Below are 19,522 nucleotides of genomic sequence, written 5' to 3' on the forward strand. Positions count from 1 at the left end.
TTTGAACTGCATAATCTATGTGATCTCTTTTATGACAACATTGTCGAAATAAAGACTAAATGATGATGATGATGATGATATCCGTGTCGAACCAGGGACATGTGTGCTGGACCTCTAACAAATGCCCTCAGTCCCTCTCTTGTTTATATAATGTCCTGACATTCACAAGGTGATATGTCATCCAGTTGTGTAACATTGTATTTGGCTATGATTAAGTCAAGGGTGGCACACCCCTGTTGTGGATGGGTTTGTTGCAGCACTCGGTGAAGTTTAGGTCGGAGAGGAAAGCCTTCAAAGTATAGAGCAAAGGTTAATTTGTGTTGTTTCACTGTAAGCTGAAATCCCCAATGACCCATGAAGCACAGGGTCAGACTGATTTGCATATTCCTGGGTCCAAACTGGAGTGGCGTAGTGGGCAAAAGAACAATGGATTTAACCCAGATCTCTTGACTGGGGGAGAATGTTTGAATCATTCAGTATTCCGTCCTTCATTTGTTGCAGTTACACAGGTTGTTCACATGGCACTCAATTCTGTACACCGGAGAGTAATGGAGATATTCAGACATACTGATCGCATTTGCCAAGTGCACTGTGTTGCACTCTAGTATGCAGCAGAAAGAAAAACTAGGCTTGCCTAAAGAGTGTTGTGCGCTAGTAGATGGTAAAGGGTTTGTTAGATCTGGGGGTCTCTTGTTGGCAATGGCATTCACCTTTGTCTAAATAGGGACCCTTACTTCTAAGTCAGGATAAGGGGATTACACTCCTTGATAACCCCTGCTCACCCCCTGGGTAGCTTGGCACGAGCAGACAGGCTTATTTCAGAGGCAGTGTGTTAAGCATTTGTGAATATACACAGTAATACAGTGAAAACACTACAGATGGACACAACACAGGTTTTATAAAAATAAGTATTCTTTAAATAGACTTAAACACAAGACCACAAATGAGAAAAATCCACAATACTACACTTAAGATTACTTAAAAGATGATTAAAGTCTCTTAGTTCAAGTTGATGGTAAATGCAACAAAGTACCTGTTTGCGTAACTCAAAGTAAACAAAAGGCTCGCAAAAGGGGAGATGCGTTGGTTCCGTGATCTGGGGGAACAGTTGCATCCTGCCTCAATGCTTGCGCAGAGTAGGGACTCGTCGTGAGCCTTACCGGAGCGAAGGTGATGCGTAGATTCTCGGCTTGCGGGCCTGTAGCGGTGCGCAAGATGGCGCCTTGATGCAATGCAACGATCCAGTTGCGATGCGCGAAGATGGCACCCTTGATGCAGCAATGCGATGATGATGCTATGATGCCCTGGCAGCCTTGCGACGACTCTGTACTTTGGAGCCGCAACAGGCCCTGTGACGCACTTCTCCGGTGATGCGATGGCGACTCTCTCGATGGTGTCACGCTTCTCCGGCGATGCGACAGCAGGCAGCTTCGATGAACACACGCTTCCAGAGAGATGCGACAAAGGCACGGGCATGTTACTCTGGCGTTGCGATGATTTCAGCTGCGGCGGCGACACGCTTCTTCTTGATGCATCGCGCTTCCAGCTCCCAGCGACACGCAAGTGACTGGAGTCAGAATTCCCAGCAAGGAAATTCAGGAGGGAGCTGGAGGTGAAGTCTTTTGTCTCTGAGACTTCAATAGGAGGCAAGCACAGTTCAAGCCCTTGGAGAATATTCTGTAGATGAAAGTCCTTACAAAGTTCCTTCTCCTTTCCCTTTGGCAATGAAGCAACCACTGCACGCAAACCCAGCAAACAGCACACTGGCAGAGGGGCAGTACAACTCCTGCAGCTTCCTTGGTTCTTCTCCTTGGCAGAAAGGTTTCTTGTTCCAGAAGTGATCTAATCTCTTGGGATCAGGGTCCCAATATTTATACCCCAAAATCCTTTGTTCTCTGAAGGCAGAGAGGCCTCTGCCTAGTCCAAACCAGTTCCTGAGCGCTTTGTTTACATGACTTTCTTCTTCCTTTCACTGTGCAAGACAGAGACATCAGCCGCCCCACAGGAGGTGGAGCAAGCACAGAGGAGGGAAGATACAGCTCTGGAGCACTCTGTTGACATGATTCCTCCTCTCCTTTTACAGTGCAGGGCAGATACATCAGACAAGCCACAGGGGGTGGAGCCAGCATTGTAGAGGGAAGGCCCAGCCCTATTCAGGTCCCAGGTGCAACTCCTCCCTCTCATCTAGATGCAGATCTCTCTATTCACCACCGCGCTGCCCCAGCCAAGGAATACACAACCCAGCAGAGGCAGGCTCAAATGGTTAGGCAAGCAAATACCTACTTTCTAAAAGTGTATGTATTTCATTAGTTCAGGCATTCTAAATTCGAATTTCTACCGTGTCCCCTGAGTCAGTTAGGATTATAAGTATGTAATAATCTAACTGCCCACTCTGGCCTATGAGAACAGGTAGCCTTCAATAGTGAAAAACGAAAATGGCTGTAATTCACTATTATTAGAACATGCTACACACATCAGAGCTTGTCCTACTTTATACCTTCAATGCACCCTGCCTTTGGGCCTACCATAGGGGTGTCTAATACGAAGTAAAGGGAAGGTTTAGGGACTGGCAAGTGGGTGCACTTTGCCAAGTCGACATGGCAGTGCTAGAATGCACACAGGCCTTGCAATGGCAGACCTGTAACACACTTTACAAGCTGCTTTTGTGGGTGTCACAACCAGTGCTGCCCACCAGCAGTATTTGATTTACAAGCCCTGGGCACACATGGTGCACTGTACTAGGGGCTGACAGCTAAATCAAATAACCCAATCATGGAGTAACCAATCAGTACATCAATTTAACTTAGGGAGCACTTGCACAGTGGCACTGATTAGCAGTGGCCCAGTTCCCAAAGCATAAATCCAGCAAAACATATCAAAACAGAGGAGGCAATCCATCAAAATGGAAGGGAGACTCACGCCAATGATGCCAGGTCTAACAGGGTTCACGGAAACGCTGTCTATGCTTACAATGTGTATTGTACTGCACTATAACTTCAAAGCAGCCCACTCACCGTGCTGTACACCAGTGAGTAGTGTCACGTTAGCTAGAGCTACTGATTGAGCTCACAAAGTAGATTGTGCTGTACACTAAACAGCAATGGACACTGAATTCAGATGTATGGAGTGTGCCATACAGTAGAGTAAAGTGGGGATTTTAGCAGGTTACCCTGAGCATGCTTGCAGTCTGTATGGTGTTGTACAGTGAAAAGATTTGAGAACTTAACATAGACATACTATGTGCTCACATACATTTGTGCACACATAGACGTATGCCCACTTTGGTGGTTACATATGTTTTTGCTCATATGTTTCTGCTCACATAGATTTGTGCTCATATATTGGTACTCACATGGATTAATGATTACACAAATATGTATGATATCTTTATTGGTGCCAACAATGACTGATGCTCTCCAGTGGCTGCTGCCGCCAATCAAACCCAGTAGGAAGGTGGGGGCGGGGGGGGGGGGGGGGTTTGGGGTTCATTGGGAAATTTTAAAAAAATCACTTACCTGCCGCTCTGCTCCCTCTGCCGACCGCCTTGTTCCTCCTGCTTCTCTCGTCCTGAAAGACCAGGAGTGAATGGGCCTAAACTCACAGACTCCCTACCCAATACAGAAGCTGCACTCTAGCAATAGAGCTGGACCAGGATGGGTCTGACCTGCCTCGTTTGCTGCTCAGATGGTGCCTGGGAGGCTTTGGGGTTTCCCCAACCCGGCTGTAAAGTACAGCTGGGTTTGAGAAACATAAGTGTTCATGTGTGTTTGGCCGGCCTAAGATGGCTGGCCAAACATACATGCGTGCTTATAAGTGCACAGTGCACATAGCCTCCCTGCTATGACCCGGCCCTCCCCTCTTTTCGGACGTAAGTAACTTCGACAGAGATAAATAAAACAAAAGTTACAACTGCTGGCAGTGGGGCAACACACCTCCGCCATTACAGAGGAGCTGTCCCTGGTGCTCTCAGAAACTGTTGCTCACTGGCATAGATGCTCACAAAAACTGCTGGATGATAGAGGGAGGTTCCTACTCGCATGTGATAGTGATTATACTCTGATTCAGCTATAAGACGTGTGATGTTTTCATGCAACAAGACACCCAAAGTGGAACTAAGTCACAAATGTGCAAAAGCAGCCTCATTTTCTAAGCATATTCTATTGAGGTCGGTTTTTAAGATCAATGCAGCTGCCATCACACAGTGGCCCGTGCTCAGATGAAGCTGGTATGGTTTGTTGCCTATGGCGACTACAGTATATTTGAAAGCAGGAGCACCAAACTTTCTAAGACATTACTAAAGAATCTGAGCCATGCTAAATGGGGGTGGGTTTTATAGGGTTTTTGAAGGTCATTTATGACCTATTGTGTTCTTTTTTGGTTATATAACGTATTGTATAGACACATTCCATTAAGCCACTTCTGTAACCTGTTTTTCATAAATAGTTATGAAATTTTCCTCCTGTCTACTTTTATTATAGACTAACTAAATCCGGGTGTGGCTTGAAAAAGATCTGCTTTGTAGTGTTTGCAAGAGACTGCGCTTGTACTATCACTTGTCAGAAAGACATTTTCTTTTTGTTATATCGAGTTTAGTGACCTTCCATTGCTTGTCTTAGGTGGTCTTCATCCTCACTCTCATTTTGTTGCTTTTGTTTGGTTAGCGCTTGCTGCTATCCCTTCCTATTCATGCTTTTTACCCTCCATTGAAGCATGGCCCACGTATCACTTTCTTGTCCAGTGTGACCTTCCACTGCTCACACTATACTTTGGAGGTACCCTTTCTCACAATTTCATTTTACAGCAGTCCATTACATTGCATGTGTTTGCAGGTCGTCAACCTCTCCCTAAACGCACTGTGTAGTTGCTTTCCCCTTCGTTGTTGCTTGTCCCGTTGTTGTCACTTGCCCTGTTGTTGTAGCTCGTCTCATCAATTGATTCTTGCCTCATTGTTGATGCTTGCCTTGTCCTTCCTGCTTCCTTCCTGCATTGTGCTGCTTGCCCATTCCACCCAGATTGTGTTGCTTGACTATCCCACACCCCTCCAATGTTGTGTTGCTTGCACCTTCCCCACCACCTTAATTGTGTTGCTTGCCTCTTACCCACCCCCTTAATTGTGTTGCTTGCCTCTTACCCACCCCATCCCACGTTGTATTTCTTTCCCTGTCACCCTCCCACATTGTATTGCTTGCCTGCATCCCTCTTGCCAAAAATAAAAGTGCTGGGACATGGCCAGTGCTGGCCATTTCATAGCCCTTTTTTGCCTGAGATGTAGCCATTCTGTAAAGCAGTCACACTGATGTACAACATGTCTAAAATACATCGACAGAGCCAATAGGTGAGACCTATTGGTTTTGGCAATGTTAGTTACTTCAATGGTGTTGCCCCCTGCATTGTCATTTCACGATTAATGGGCCTCTGTAATGCATTTCAGTCATCTAAGAAATATAGGTGGGAAGCAGATGCTATGATGAGTATTTTGCTACAGACAAAGGAGTAGATTCATATTGGACCATTCTTTGCCAGTGTACGAAGCCCTGATATTTTAATATGGGCACAAGATGTGTCCTGTCTTTGGTTGTATGCTTGAATGCATAGTTAGTCTGTGTGTTTTTCATGAGATTCTTGTGTTTGTGTCTTGGATCCCCATGATTGGGGTGGTTTTGTGCCATCTACTGAGCCAGTCTGCACCCAAAAGTTTTTTTCTGTTTCTTAAACTGGAAGTTCCACTGATTTCTTTTCCCTTCATGTTTGGGAGATTCTCTGCAGATTGTCTCCCTTGCAATTGGAGATTGTTGGGGTTACATTTGCTTTAAGGCAGTGTTCTTTTGTCTCGTATATTCCAGTAACCTGTTCCAGTAGGTAACTTTTTTGGTTATTTTGGTTATTGTGTTTCTTATTGAGAGCAGGGGATACTTTGCCTCAGAATATCCTCTTTTTCTGATTACTCTGAACTCCACATTGGGTGTGTGGTTTGAGTTTATGAGGCAGACCTCTAGAATCGGAATTAGGTTTTCGATTGTGCTGGCCTCCAGTGGTACTCAACTTTTTCCTTCCTGGGAGTTTTCCTCGCCCATGCATAGTGTTCTATTTCTGAAAAACGTCTTAATGGGTCAGATGCACTTCGAATGCTGTGCAGTTAGAGTTAAGGGCAGCGGCTTGTGCAGGACACTCGGAGTCAGCTATAAGGCCTCACAATTACGGATGGAATATAACAATTACATGCTTTTGTCTACTAAAGTACTTTCCTTGCTGCAAAGTAATCCATAGGCAGATTCCTTCACTGCGAAAATCGTTAAAGAAAGTGTACTAACTGGTGCCTCTGAAATGGTGTTAAAAATATTGACTGTTTGCATTTCGCCAACTGCTATTAAATTAACGCTGGTTGTCTTTTGTTCAAATAGACTATGGTCTCTTTGGAGTCCCCCTCTCCGTTTTGTTGGAACAGGATCAGAGGAAAGTCCCAAACACTCGAGTACCTCTCCTTTTTCACAAGGTAGGATACATAAATATGAATGCATATTTCTACTTCTGTGTTGTATCCTCTACGACAGTGTGTTATCATATGCACTGTTATTCATATTTTTAAGAATATATGTGTAGCAAGAAGGCAACTAAATCACGAGTCGTCCCTAGTCTTCCACATTTGCACCAACTGTCAGAAGGTTGACATGATAGACTTCAATAGCAACAATTCATAATTTGAATTTAGACAAGTAAAATAATACTTACAGTTAAACCTCTATTGATTTCACGTTTATGGGTACTATATTTTTATATTTGCATGGTATCGTAATTTACTGGACAGAAACACAGATCCAGTCTTCCACATAGTTGTTGTCGCGTCAACAGAGTTGTCAGTTAAATACCACTGGCTAGAAAAGCATGTACAATATCTAGAAGACCGAAAATATCTATCAGTTGTATAAACAAAAATTAGTTTGAATTTTCACATAGCAGGACCGATGGTAACAGAATAAACACACAAAAAACTCTAGAGAAGCTTTATTTGCAATCCCTGATCAAATTTAAAATATGAAAGAGAACAAAAAGGCACTCTTTATTCTCCTTATAAGAAGCCATCCCGTAAACAGCTGAGAAACAGCAGAACTATTTTGTCTGTTTCTGTTTCTTAAATGTGTTTTTCTAAAGCAAACCAACACGTGAGTAATTGAATGATTAGTAAAAGAATAATCTAATTATTTCTTTGAGACCATCAACAAACAGGAAGCACTATAAAGAGCTTGGCAAAAAATAGTATGTGGAAAATGGTCTCAGCATGAATAAAACTTAACTTTTTGGAAAAAAATTTATTTTCCACCAATTCTTGCTAAATAAAAGAGCTTTGTTTGGACTAGAACGAATGAATTTCTATTTCTATCTAAAATAGATTTTTCAGCCAAAATAGTAGCTTTTGATTGGCAGGAGCAAACTTTATTAAGCCTTGTTGATGAGTCAAAGATCAAAGATTGTTCTCTCTGTCCTTCTCTGCCATACATGTCTTGAGATTGGACATAGGGTTTAAAAACGGGATGGGTCTTTTTGTCTCCTTGTCCTATCTCTTTTCAATATCTAAAGTAGATTAGGCATAAAACCGCACCATGATGGGGATGTAATACAGTTCAAAGTCTTTCACGTTTACATGCTGTAGGCCAGAAACAATCAAACCAAGACTCACTCCTGCCTTCCAAGGTATAAAAGCCTCAATAGAAAGAAGTTACATGCAACTGATAACCTCCTAATAAGCCCACTAGTTTACTGTGTAAAACTGCCACGAATTAGGGTCCACTTGACACAGCTGAAAAGTTCCAATGAAGTAGACATAGATGCCTGCTGATATAGCATGCTTGTCCATCAAATTAATGGGTGAACAAATATATTGTCACGTTGACCTGTTTCCTCAACAGAGTTATTTAGAAGTCACTGGTATACATGTTTTGTGTTTTTGTCTTTTCTTCCCCGTACTCATGAAATTGAATTGTGTCTGTGGGTCACAAAAAATAGAGGAATGTTTTAATGGACTGGCAATATATGCTGCTCTTCCAGAGAGAATGAAATTGCTGGGGGGTGACAAGTGGGAAAAGACAGAGTGTGTTCATTTACATGTTATAGTTTTTAAATTTCTCACTGATCAATCAATTTTTATCTCAAGATTTAGTACTCCGACTAGGTCAGCATGAACAACTAATACAGTAAATACTAGAATGGACGGCATAATATTAAAACAATAAAACCAGTTACCCACCACAGTGCAATCAATTTCATTGCTTAAAAACAGAAATTATGACAGATCATTCAATACAAATTTTTAAAACGTTTAACAAAGTGAAAAACTTGCATACAATGCATTTCATTGGGATGTGAGAAGAGTAAATGTGTGGCTTCAGCTGTCCTTCGTGTATGATATTTTTAGAAAAGGGGTCTTATGAACTTACAGTGATATAACAACAAAGTGGGACGAATACATTTGTTTCAATCCTAGACTCCAATTAAAGGTTTGCATATTTTTTGATGTTTTATGCTAATTAGAAGTTAAAACATTTAAAGGTGAAATATTTAAGCAAAGAGTCCAGAAGCATTTAACTTTATGGTCCATATTGTATATCAACTATTATTGTGGTTCTTTTTCAAGATAAATAAATTCCTTATCACTTCAAATTTTTATTTTTTAGTGCAATATCCAAACAAAGCCTTAAGTTAACAGAGGCCTGCTTGAGGTAAACCTTTAACTTAGCTTCAAATATAGATGATACATGTCCTTGATCCAGTTCAAAAATACCATATGCATATTTAGGATTCCTATAGAACAAGACCTTTTTCTTTTTCATTTCAAAGATTTCCTAACACATTTAGGGCCATATGTATGAACACATGTTCCAATTGACACAGAATGGGTGAAACCCTTTGATACATCCGGCCCATAATTCCTTAGAGTTGAAGCCACTTCTCAGGAGATGATGACCTCATCATACCACTCTCACCAGATCTTATACAAATACGTTTTTTTTAACCCAAATACAAATAATAAAAAGAGGGCAGGATTTTGCTGTGAAACTCAGACAGAAGATGGCAAAAGTGTCTCCGTCCCACTGCTTTACCAAATGCACTCAACCGCTATAGAAAGGCAGTCAGAACAGACTTTAGGGGCCCCTAGCAGGGCCTCTGTCGCACCGCGGCCTGCGCTAATAGGCCTGGGGAAATACCCATGCATCATGTGGCAGGCACTGCATCGTGCCTGACACACGGAGCATGGATGTTTTAAAAAAGTGTTTTCCCTATTGTGGCTTGTGCTGCAGCCTGCAGAACAAGCCGCATTAGGAAACGTAAATTTTTCGACCGCCGTGAAGGCAGTTGCATGTAATTTGTGAAGCAGGACCCTCCAGTTTGCTTGTCTAACCGGCATTGTGATGAGGCCCATAGTCTGTATAAAGCAAAGGCGACAGCAGTGCCTCCCACAATATTCGGGGGTAACCCGAACCTTTAATCAGGGGGCTGGGTAGATTGAATAACAAAGAGAGAATAACAACGACGTGAGTAGCCAGCCCTGCTTGAGGCCATTTATTATTGGAATAGCAGCGATAGCCCCTGATTCCCTCCTAACAGTACCTGGCACCAGGTACAGGAATGTAATACAATAATTAAACGCAGTGAGGATCCAGGTGTGCCCATTTATACAACTTTTTCCACTGGTATGGGCGAACAACTTAATAAAACGCTGTGAAAAAGTCAATAAAAGCGACCTACACTGGGGAAACCTATCATAAATACATATTTTTCAGTAATAGGTTGCAAGGCTGTAATATTACCTGTATTACCATGATATTTCCTGAAGCCTGATTAGTCTAACTATGCAATAATTTCTTCGCTAACCAAGGTGTTAAGTTGCTCCAATAGATACTTCGTGAACACCTTACCCACAGCATTTATTTTTGGTAATTATTGGCAAATTGCAGTCACCATATTCATATAATCGAACGATGACACTCTTGGTCCAAGGTGGGGACACTGTAGAGGTGGGTTAACAGTGTTCAAAAACAATTCCAGACACTTTAAACATGCCGATTTCAAAGTGAAATACTGTGCTAAAACAGTTTCCATTGATTTAAGGCTAGATAGGAACGATTACAAGTAAAATAATGTGCCGCAATATTGCCACAAAATTGCCTTTTTGTGCCGCTAAATTAGCTTTTTTGTGTGGCATAAGGTCTGGACAGGTGTGTCTACAGGCCTAAATCGGGAATGATTTTAGATTGTTTGAAACTGCAGCAGGTAAATTATATCCCCTGGCTCGCATATATTAAAACATTTTTTGGTGACCTTGACCACATTGAGTTGTTTGACAATTCTGGCTCCATGCTTCTTATCTCGAGGAAGGACTTGAAAACATTATTTTTAAATCATCTGGAGACAATCAGGTTGTCTTCTAACATTATGAAACAGACAGTCAGAGCCAATCAATTACTTTTGATTCAAACAGGGATACAACCGTATTTATTGTGTACCCCAAGTAATTATGATAGGTTCTTACTGACTCATCTACGCTTAGGCAACTTTCACAACCCGATTACATTTCCACAATTAAACGACTGGTCACGTTCTCCCTGCCCCTGTCCTTGTGACAATGTATCTAATATGTCGACAACCTACATTATGATTTTTTGTAAATTTTATACTGTACTTAGGAGAAGATGGATAGTGCCTTATTTGAAGATGCTAGGCTTGCGGCAATGTCGACCCGCATTTATAAGGCTTCAATCTCTAGCGGATGAAAATGTCACTAGTCACATTGTAAAATATCTGAAAGGGGTGGTCAGAACAAGGTCATCGTTGCAAGGTCCAACTCTTGTTGAAACAAACTGATTTACATGATGATTTTGTTACTACCTGAGCATGCAGCTAACACTTTGAAATATGTCTGTTATTTCATATCTATGGTAATTGTAATGGATATTAATCCGTTTTTAGAGTGATAAACTTTTTAATTATGAATGCTTATTTTTAAATGTTGAATTATATTTCTTGTGGTTTTATGATTTAATACTTGAATCGAATAAAGCAAATATTGATTGATTGATTGTGTTGCTTAATTTGCAAATCCATACCTCAATATCCTGGGGAGTCTGAATATATATGTGCACTTAGCACAGGTACTTTGTGTTTCCTTATGCTATTAATGTAAAGTGTTGCACTTGACATTGCTTTTGAAGTGCATTCATTGTAGGATTAGAGACTCATATATACACTGTGTGCCTTAACTGTATTAAATTATATATTTCTTAGAAATAGGTGAATTCCACCCTCACACATTTAGAATGTATTTACTATAGAAAGGAGAAACACTTATGTAACGTGCACTAATATTTCATAATTGCATTTATAATGCAGTTCTTAGTCGCATTTATACACATGTACTCAATATTTTATCTGTATGAAATGTGTAACATGAATCTAATGTACTGACATTCTCCATTCATTTGTGGCTGAATATATTAAATGTGCATTAATGATTTAATACATTAGCTTGCCATGACAAAGCTCGTATTTCTTTCTGCACAAATACTGTTTTCTGCTTGCATGTTTTTTTCTTGCAGGCACATTCATATGGTTCAGTTAGTTGTACTAGTGATAGAGAGAGAGACTGAGAAAACCTTGACAAAGAACATTGCGAGTAAGAGCATTAACTGACAGTTTCCATTCATTAATGTTGCAAGGAGTCGCAGGTGACCAAGGACGATGTTGTTCTCAGGACAGGACTGGGAGAATGTGTTAATGTTTTAGCTCATAACTTAAGAATGGAAGGGACAATGGAGCCCCTAAGGGCATGAATATGTGGTGTTACTCAGAAGATTTGTGTGGTAATAATTGGTGTTCTCACAGGTTGTTGTTGGCCACTTTGTCTTTGGACTTTGAGAGGTTTAGTCCTCTATGCTTCTCCTAGGACTCTAACTGTGGCTTAGGCTAACACTTATAATACAATCCCAGGAAGACTCTTGATCAAGCTTCTGAAATGCTAACATCTTCCTGCACTTCCCCTGCATTTTCTTAATTACCTGCTTCTCCCTGCTTTTTTTTCCTTCTCTGAGCATCAGATTCTGCTATTAATTTTCTGCATTGCTGTAACTGTACTTCTTGTTTGCCTTTTCTGGTGCACCTGAACTTCTTTAGGAGGTTGGGTTATCCAGTGGTTATTCTGTATCTACACAGCTTGGTATTGAGGTTCATTTACCTTCACTTGACTGCTAACTTATAATACATCTTTTTAACTATAGTCACTGATTCCTGGTCCTTATTGTTTGGCCAAATGGTCTGCGCTGTCAATAAGATTACTTGATTAAATGCTAACTCCCTTTATCTCTCAGTCAGTGAAAAAGGTCTATCGGATAAGAAGTGGTAAGAGGGATGGCTCAGCGCTGGATCTATATCCATCAGGGTTTAATTTATAAACTCAAATTAATAAATAAATGTAGAGGGACGACATTTTTCTTAGAAGCTTACCATTACGCTGTTAAATGCTGGAGTTGCCGAATATGAAGGCACTCTAGACTTTATTTGACCTTGTGGCTCATTTTTCCAACACTCTCCACTTCCTGTCTTTTTATCTCACTCTTGTAGGTCACCTTATCCCAGGTTTCTCCCTTCTACACTCTTCCTATTGCTCTCTTCCCCCCTTATTTCTTCTGCCTTTGTCTCTTGTGCCGGGGTAAAGTCAGATGATGACAAATATGTACGTGTCCCTAATATTGAGTGCAGGTGCCCACTGGCTGCAACCACCGGCACAAATTAAGCACTGAACTTCCACTGTGATGGGCACGAAAGAGGAAGAGTGGTAGTGAAAAATAGAGTTCAGAGAAATTAATTACCTTGTAACATCCCTCAAACTTATAGTAAACCTTGATGATCTGAAGTACCCAGCTCAGTGTATCTGAAGGTCTATTGAACAATGCAATACACAACTGTAATTATCTGTGTACGTCATAGTATTGATATTTTATTTGTGACTTTTGACATCAGTATCATTTAGCTTCCTTTGAACATATTGCTATGTGTTTACAGCTCATCTCCCACATAGAAGAGCAGGGGCTGCTAACTGAAGGCATTCTAAGAATTCCAGGAGTTGCTTCACGTGTGAAGGTAAATCTTTCAAATCATTAAATAGTGTGATGTGGTTTGTTAGGATATTGACTCAGGTCATATTTTAAAACAGAGCTCGGATTGGTTCTGAAATGTTCTTCACAGTGTAAATTGTATTTTACTCGGCTTTCACAAATGTTTTTATCTACTGTTTTCAGGATTTCTCTACACGGTGTCACATTACTGAATGGAAACCTATAGAGATCTTTCTCCATGAGAGTACATTTAGGTTTCTATTTAGGCAGCATTTAAGTGAGTCTAGAAGAAACTGAGTTTTCGGAAGAAAAACATTGTTTTAGCTACAGGATTTATTTTTCTTAGGCTGTTTGTGTACGGCCAGCCTTCTGGCAGGAAGGTTGCTTCAGGGTTGTAATGTGATCCCCGTGATTATTAGGGTCACACAAACAAATTTTGTAATCCCCAAAAGGATACTGCAATATTTTTGGAAACTGGCAGGTGTCGCTTACCCGTTCCATGGAGTTATGCTTATGTGGGGAAGCATTTTAGGAGTCTGACAAACCTATTATCACCAGGTGACATGCAGGTGCCCTCCTTTCTTGAACCCTGAAATAAGTACACAAACGAGTATTGGCATTTCAATTGGTATTTTAATGGAGACTAATATTTATTAAGAGCTATTTATATCATTAGAAGTAAATATTGCATTGATTATTGTAACTCAGCAGGCATAATTAATGAATGAACCCTAAATACATTTCAATCCTATGTCATCACACTTCCCTAGCCAGTTGGTCAAATTGATATCTGTGTTACTTCTAGCTGAACGCAGGTTAGTTTCAAGTTTATTATTAATCGGTTAGTTACACCCATTGCAAACAATTAATACATTAGACGACATAGGCAATAACACAATGCCAAGCAAAAGCATACCACCATAACACATTTATACAATTTCAGATGTAATGGCAGATCCTCGTTGTTGTTTGTTGTTCAATGCTCAAACAGCCATGGCTCAATATTATAAGCAGAATGAAAAGAGAGGCACAAAGCAAAAAGGAGTTACCTGACATAATTGGTTAACCTCAGTTTAGGATTCAGGTCCCCTGCCCAGGGAACAGTCCATATGTGAGGGCTGTTATAATTAATGCCTGTCATTTGGCCTGGTTGGAGAATTTAAACAAGGTGTGCAAAAAATGCAAGAGCACCTGGGAAGGGCAAATGCAAAGTCAAAGGATTGAAAGGAACTAAAAAAATGCAAGCATAGTCCATATAGATAATCGTCTAACTAGCAGGTAAAGTGCTTACAAAACAAAGAAAATAAGGGGTAAAACAGATCTTCAGTGTTTGACAGCCCACTATATAGGCAGGTTCATTAAATAGTGTACAAATTTCCATAGATGATCAGGAAGGGGAATTTGCAAGGACTCAGAATAGAATAGAACTACCTGAGTGAACAGGGAAAAGTGCGTATGAGCTAGATAAAGTGTGAGCTAAGATGAATCTTCAGCACTTGCCTGCCCTCTACGAAGGATAGGTTCGTTATCCAGGATGTGCAAAATATCGCGAAGGTATGCAAGGTCTCAAGATAAAATACAACTTTCTAGTGAGCAGATAAGTTCTTAAAAAAAGGCAAGTCATAGTCCTTGCGAGCTCCGTTGATTAATCAGGGTTCACCCTCTCCGGATTTATACAGGGTCATGGGGGTTAGAAAATGAAACAATGTTCAAGGCAAATGGGACAAGCAATTAGTCCATATGCGGCATTGCCAGTTAATTTGAAAACGCCCATCTGGTTTAGCAGAATGATGGCATTCTCAGAGGCCCAGGTTGATAGCTTCAAAAGAAGTGTTCCTGCAAAGTATTCGACTTCGTCATTAATGAGCACTCCAAGGCGGTAATTTTTAGCAGAGGTTTTTTCTCCCCCCTTGAAGATAGGAGAGATTATGGACCCTCTCCATGAAGCTGGTGTTGCTCGCTCTGTGAGGACTTGATTGAAGACAGGTGCATGTTTTTAAGCCCTATAGGCTGCATCAAGCTTAAAGAGAGCTGCAGGGATACCATTTGGGCATGGGGCCCCTCACTTCGTCTCTTTGATATTTGCTGTCTAATTTGACTCAGCACGTATCGGGGATGTTGTTAAGCGGTTGTGCTGTTGACTGAAGTGAAGACATGGCTTGGCAGTTCGGGCTGGACTGTTCCCACGAGGCACAGGGTCATACTGGTTTGCATATAGCCATGTCTGAACTGGGGTGGCTGAGTGAACTAAAGAATGGTGATGGATTAAACCCAGATCAGTTGACTGGGGGTGAGTGTTTGATTTGTTCAAACGCTCCGTCCATCATCCCCTTTTGTATCGCTTTGTTCGCCCTAAGTGTGGCAGGGTATGCTCAGACGTGAGTCCCTTGTTCACTTGGCCACTGGATTCAAGATAGCCTGGCTGATGAGGATTATGAATCCGAAACCGGTCCCAGGATGCTTGTTTCCGGTCCAGGGAAGACATGGCTTGGCAGTTCGGGCTGGACTGTTTCCACTGTGGTACCGAAAATTCTGAACCCGTGTTTCGAACATCGTCACATCATGACGATTTTGGTATCAACAGACCGGAAATGACAAGTATACTATGTATAAGCATTTTCGTCATATTCGAGTGACGAATTCACCGCTAAATCAGCATTTCCGTCATGAACCCTCGGGTTCCATTTTGTGAACCGCATCCATTTGTGATTGCCCTCACATAGCCAAATGACTGAAGCCGAAACCTGGTCCGAAGGACACGTACACCTTAGCTGACTCCTCTGTGACCTGGGCAAGCTGACTCCTCCGCCCGAAGCCAAACCTGTTCGGCCAGGTCCTCTCCCAGCGGCCGAGCTAGATTCGTATCAAGGCACAACATATCATAAACCTTTCATCGCACACAAACCATGCCTAATCTTGCACACACCTGTCCCTGTTTCTTGCTTTATGACTTGCTTTACGAGGAGGAGGTGCCCGATTTTATTGGGGGTCCGTCGATATCTGATGGAAATACTGGACCTCGCCGGGTAATTAATTATGAGCTGGACGAACAGAAATGTGGGCTTGTCATCATGACTTTGCTTTTCCTTTGTTGTGAAAATATTTGGATGGTCAACTGTAAAATAAGGAATGTTTGCCTAAAGCACATTATTTTGTATAAAAGAAAAAGGCTGGCTTCGTAAAAGAGAGCAGTCTCCTGAGAACATACATGCGCTTCATGCTGTTGTACTTCTAGGATATCTGTTACTGGCTGCAGCCAATAAATACGATCTTTGACTTCACCCAGAAGACTCTGTGTTTCTGTAGTCTGAAACAGGAAGGACTCAGGAGTTTTCAGGTGTATTCCCTGGCACCGCCGGGTCCATAAAAACCCAGTACTCCAGTTGGCGCCCAATGTTGGGCGTTATCAGCGGTACCGGTCCAAGCCAGAGGTTCATGAGGAGCTTCGTGTGAAAATTCCGGAGGACGGCCAACCACTTCAGCGGCCCCTGCATGTCGACGTGGTCCGAAGGTCTTTGCTGCGAGGTTCCCCGCGTCCCGACGGCTACGAAGGACTGCTGCCCTGACTATTGCCCTGTTTTGGACCCTTGATGATTGGTAGAGCGAAACGATAACCGAGTCTTCTGGTGACGTCATCGGTACCTCAGTTAAGTATAAGTGGAGCCTCTCCCAGTCCTTAGTTTGGTTCTTAGTTTTTGGGTATCCTTCGGGACGGTTTTGTTTGGAACTTGCAAGTGCCAAAACCGAAGGACTCGTGTATTCACGAGACTATCGTATTCGATAATCCTTCGAAGTTTGAAGCTAGACTAGAGAGCGAAGATGCCTGGTCTTAGCAGACTTGGAAAGTTGTTTTGCCTTGGTTGTAATAGGGATTCCCGGTTGGAGGATTTGTGTCCGGTTCCTCCGATTGGAACTCCAACATATGAGCTCTATGTGAAACACGGCGTAGGCCCCATCACATATAATGAAGTATGGATCCGATACACCAGAAACGATGGTGTTCTAAAATGGCCCCAATATGGTAGTTTTGACACAGAGATTTTAGATAATCTAGAGGTAAAACTTTTTAAGAAGAAAGCCGGGCCGGCGATGTTTGACTCTTTTCGCCTATGGCGCAAAGAAGCAAAACAGAAAGAAATGAAATAAGCAAAGAAAAATAAACGAGGTATGTCAATGGTACAAGCTGCCGTTGCGTTCCGAGACAATGAGGAAGAGTGAGAGAGTGAACAAATTCTTAGAAGTAGGAAGTTAGCGGTAGATAAGTGCTACCCAGTTTTGCCACGTAAGGGACAAGAATCAGAGGAAAGACTTGATAAAGATCCTTTAATGTCTCATTTACTGAGTTCACCACCTCCTTATGCGCAGAATGCTACAGTGCCTCAGCAACCTTTGGTTGTGCAACCCCCCATTGTTGGACCACAGGTTCTACCGCAATCACCAGCTCCTCTTCAACTGGTTCCTACTCCTCCGGCGCAGTCCCCTCAAGGGCCGCCGCCTTTGCTACCTACTCCATCTATGTTCCCTACGACTTCGCCTACTGTTCCGACTACTTATCCTAATACTACCTCTGCTACTGCTTTCACCTCTGCTTACCTCAACACGTCTCTCCTGGTGTTTCTGTCCTTCCGTCAGTTTCTCCTTCTGTTCGACAGAGAATGACCAACACTGTTGCTGGTCTTTTCTCGCCTTTTTTTGGGTCTCATAATAAGACCCCTAGCACAGAACGAAGACAGTTGCGGAGTCAACTGCCTGACTATCAAGAGAGAGAATTACTGAATCGGTTAGCACGTAAATGGGTTGTGGATACTGTGAGATATGATGTACAGTCTGTCGTGGAAGTCTTCCGTCAATGGTTAGCATCGAAGCAAAGATATGTTTTTGAGCAAATGTGTGTATTTCTCTGTGAAGATTTGGAGGGAAATGATCCGTAACACGATATGCCTGAATATACCGTGTGTGGTTCGAGTTCTCGGAGGGCATGATCGTAGGCGCCGATGTTGAGAGAGCGGTTGCGACATTGTTGTCGTATCGGAGCAAAGGGGGCACTTCTCGATCACTATTTGAGTGTGACACACCCGGTAGGAAAAAGGCGCGACAGTATCCCATGAGAGAGGTTCCGCCGGTTTGGAGGGAAGGGGACGCAAATGCTAATCCAGCCATTCCGCCGCATTTTCAGCGTGTATGGGTACATGTTCCTTGGAAGAGATCTGAAGTTTTGGCTCTCAAACAAACATTACCTGACCCCCGTAAAAATCCTGCAGGGTATTATAAGGAGTTATCACAGACTGTATGCTCATGCATTATGAACTTAGCCGATATAGACATGTTGTTTGGGAACGTGGTTCCACAGCCTTTATGGGGAAAGATTCGCCACGCCGATCACGATCAAGAGTTAGGCGACACATGGGTTAACATTGCCGCTGTAGATAGCAGACAAATTGGTGGTGCTAAACCCGAACCTTTAATTGCGGAACTCCCTGGTAGAATAATAACCTATATGAAGACTCTAATGCCTGAATTACGTATAAACTGGGACAAGTTGTCTGCGTGTAAGCAGAAGACGGACGAGAGTGTGTCTGACTTTTTCACGCGATTCGAAGAGACTTTCTTAGATCATAGCGGTCAGGATATAGCTACCGAAGGTGGCCAGAGACTGTTCGTCGACAAATTTGTGCATAACTTACTTCCGGAGTTGTGTGCTAAGTTGAAGGATTCCGAGAGTGCTTGGGCTGTGTCCACGTCAGCACAGATCTTAGCCTCAGCACAGTACTACAAAAATAGGCGCAAAGATGAGTTAGAGAAAGCGGATAAAAAGACTAAGGAATTAAAAACTAAAATTCTGATGCAACAGGCGTATCCACCCCGCACTAATAATCAGCGCGATTATCAGCAGCCTCGGCAATATTCAAGAAACTCGCAAAGAAACGAGTCTTCTCAACAGCGTTTACCCTATGGACCCAATCAGTGTGCATATTGTAAAGAAGAGGGTCATTTTAAGAGTAGCTGTATGATTTCGTTACAGCGCACGAATGGTACTTCTGGTGCGAGAGGTCGAGGCGTTCAACAAGCCCCTAGAGGAAGGGGACGTGGACATATTCGCCAGAACGCACGTTCCTTCCCGCCTCAGAATTCAATGAATAGTTTTGACCAGCAGAATAACGCGTCTGGTAGAACAGCTCAGCACTATGCTGATGACTACTATGCAGAAGATGAGAATATGGTAGGTAATGGTTGCTAGGACAGCCATGGACAGAGAGAGGGAGTTGTTTCAGTTCCAGTAGATCAGAGTGGACCTTATGTTGAGGTGATTACATCAGGTGTGTCAGAGCCTTTTCTGTTGGATACTGGTGCTACAAAGAGTTCTATTATGCACTCAAAACTCCCTGGCGCACCTTTGTCTGGCGAAATGAATGTTTCCG

The 19,522-nt window shown here is 42.3% G+C and overlaps 1 protein-coding gene across 2 annotated transcripts in view; it reads left to right on the forward strand.

Moving 5' to 3' along the window:
* ARHGAP18 (Rho GTPase activating protein 18) overlaps positions 1-19,522 on the forward strand; it is an 897,817-nt gene that overhangs the window by 539,108 nt on the left and 339,187 nt on the right. For both annotated transcript variants that reach the window (XM_086926994.1, XM_086926995.1), the window contains exons 7-8: positions 6,402-6,493; positions 13,051-13,128. In XM_086926994.1, the coding sequence (XP_086783120.1) occupies positions 6,402-6,493; positions 13,051-13,128 (170 nt within the window). The remainder of the gene's footprint in view (positions 1-6,401; positions 6,494-13,050; positions 13,129-19,522) is intronic.

This window comes from Lissotriton vulgaris, chromosome 6, assembly GCF_964263255.1.
Source record: "Lissotriton vulgaris chromosome 6, aLisVul1.2, whole genome shotgun sequence".
NCBI classification, from domain to species: Eukaryota; Metazoa; Chordata; class Amphibia; order Caudata; family Salamandridae; genus Lissotriton; species Lissotriton vulgaris.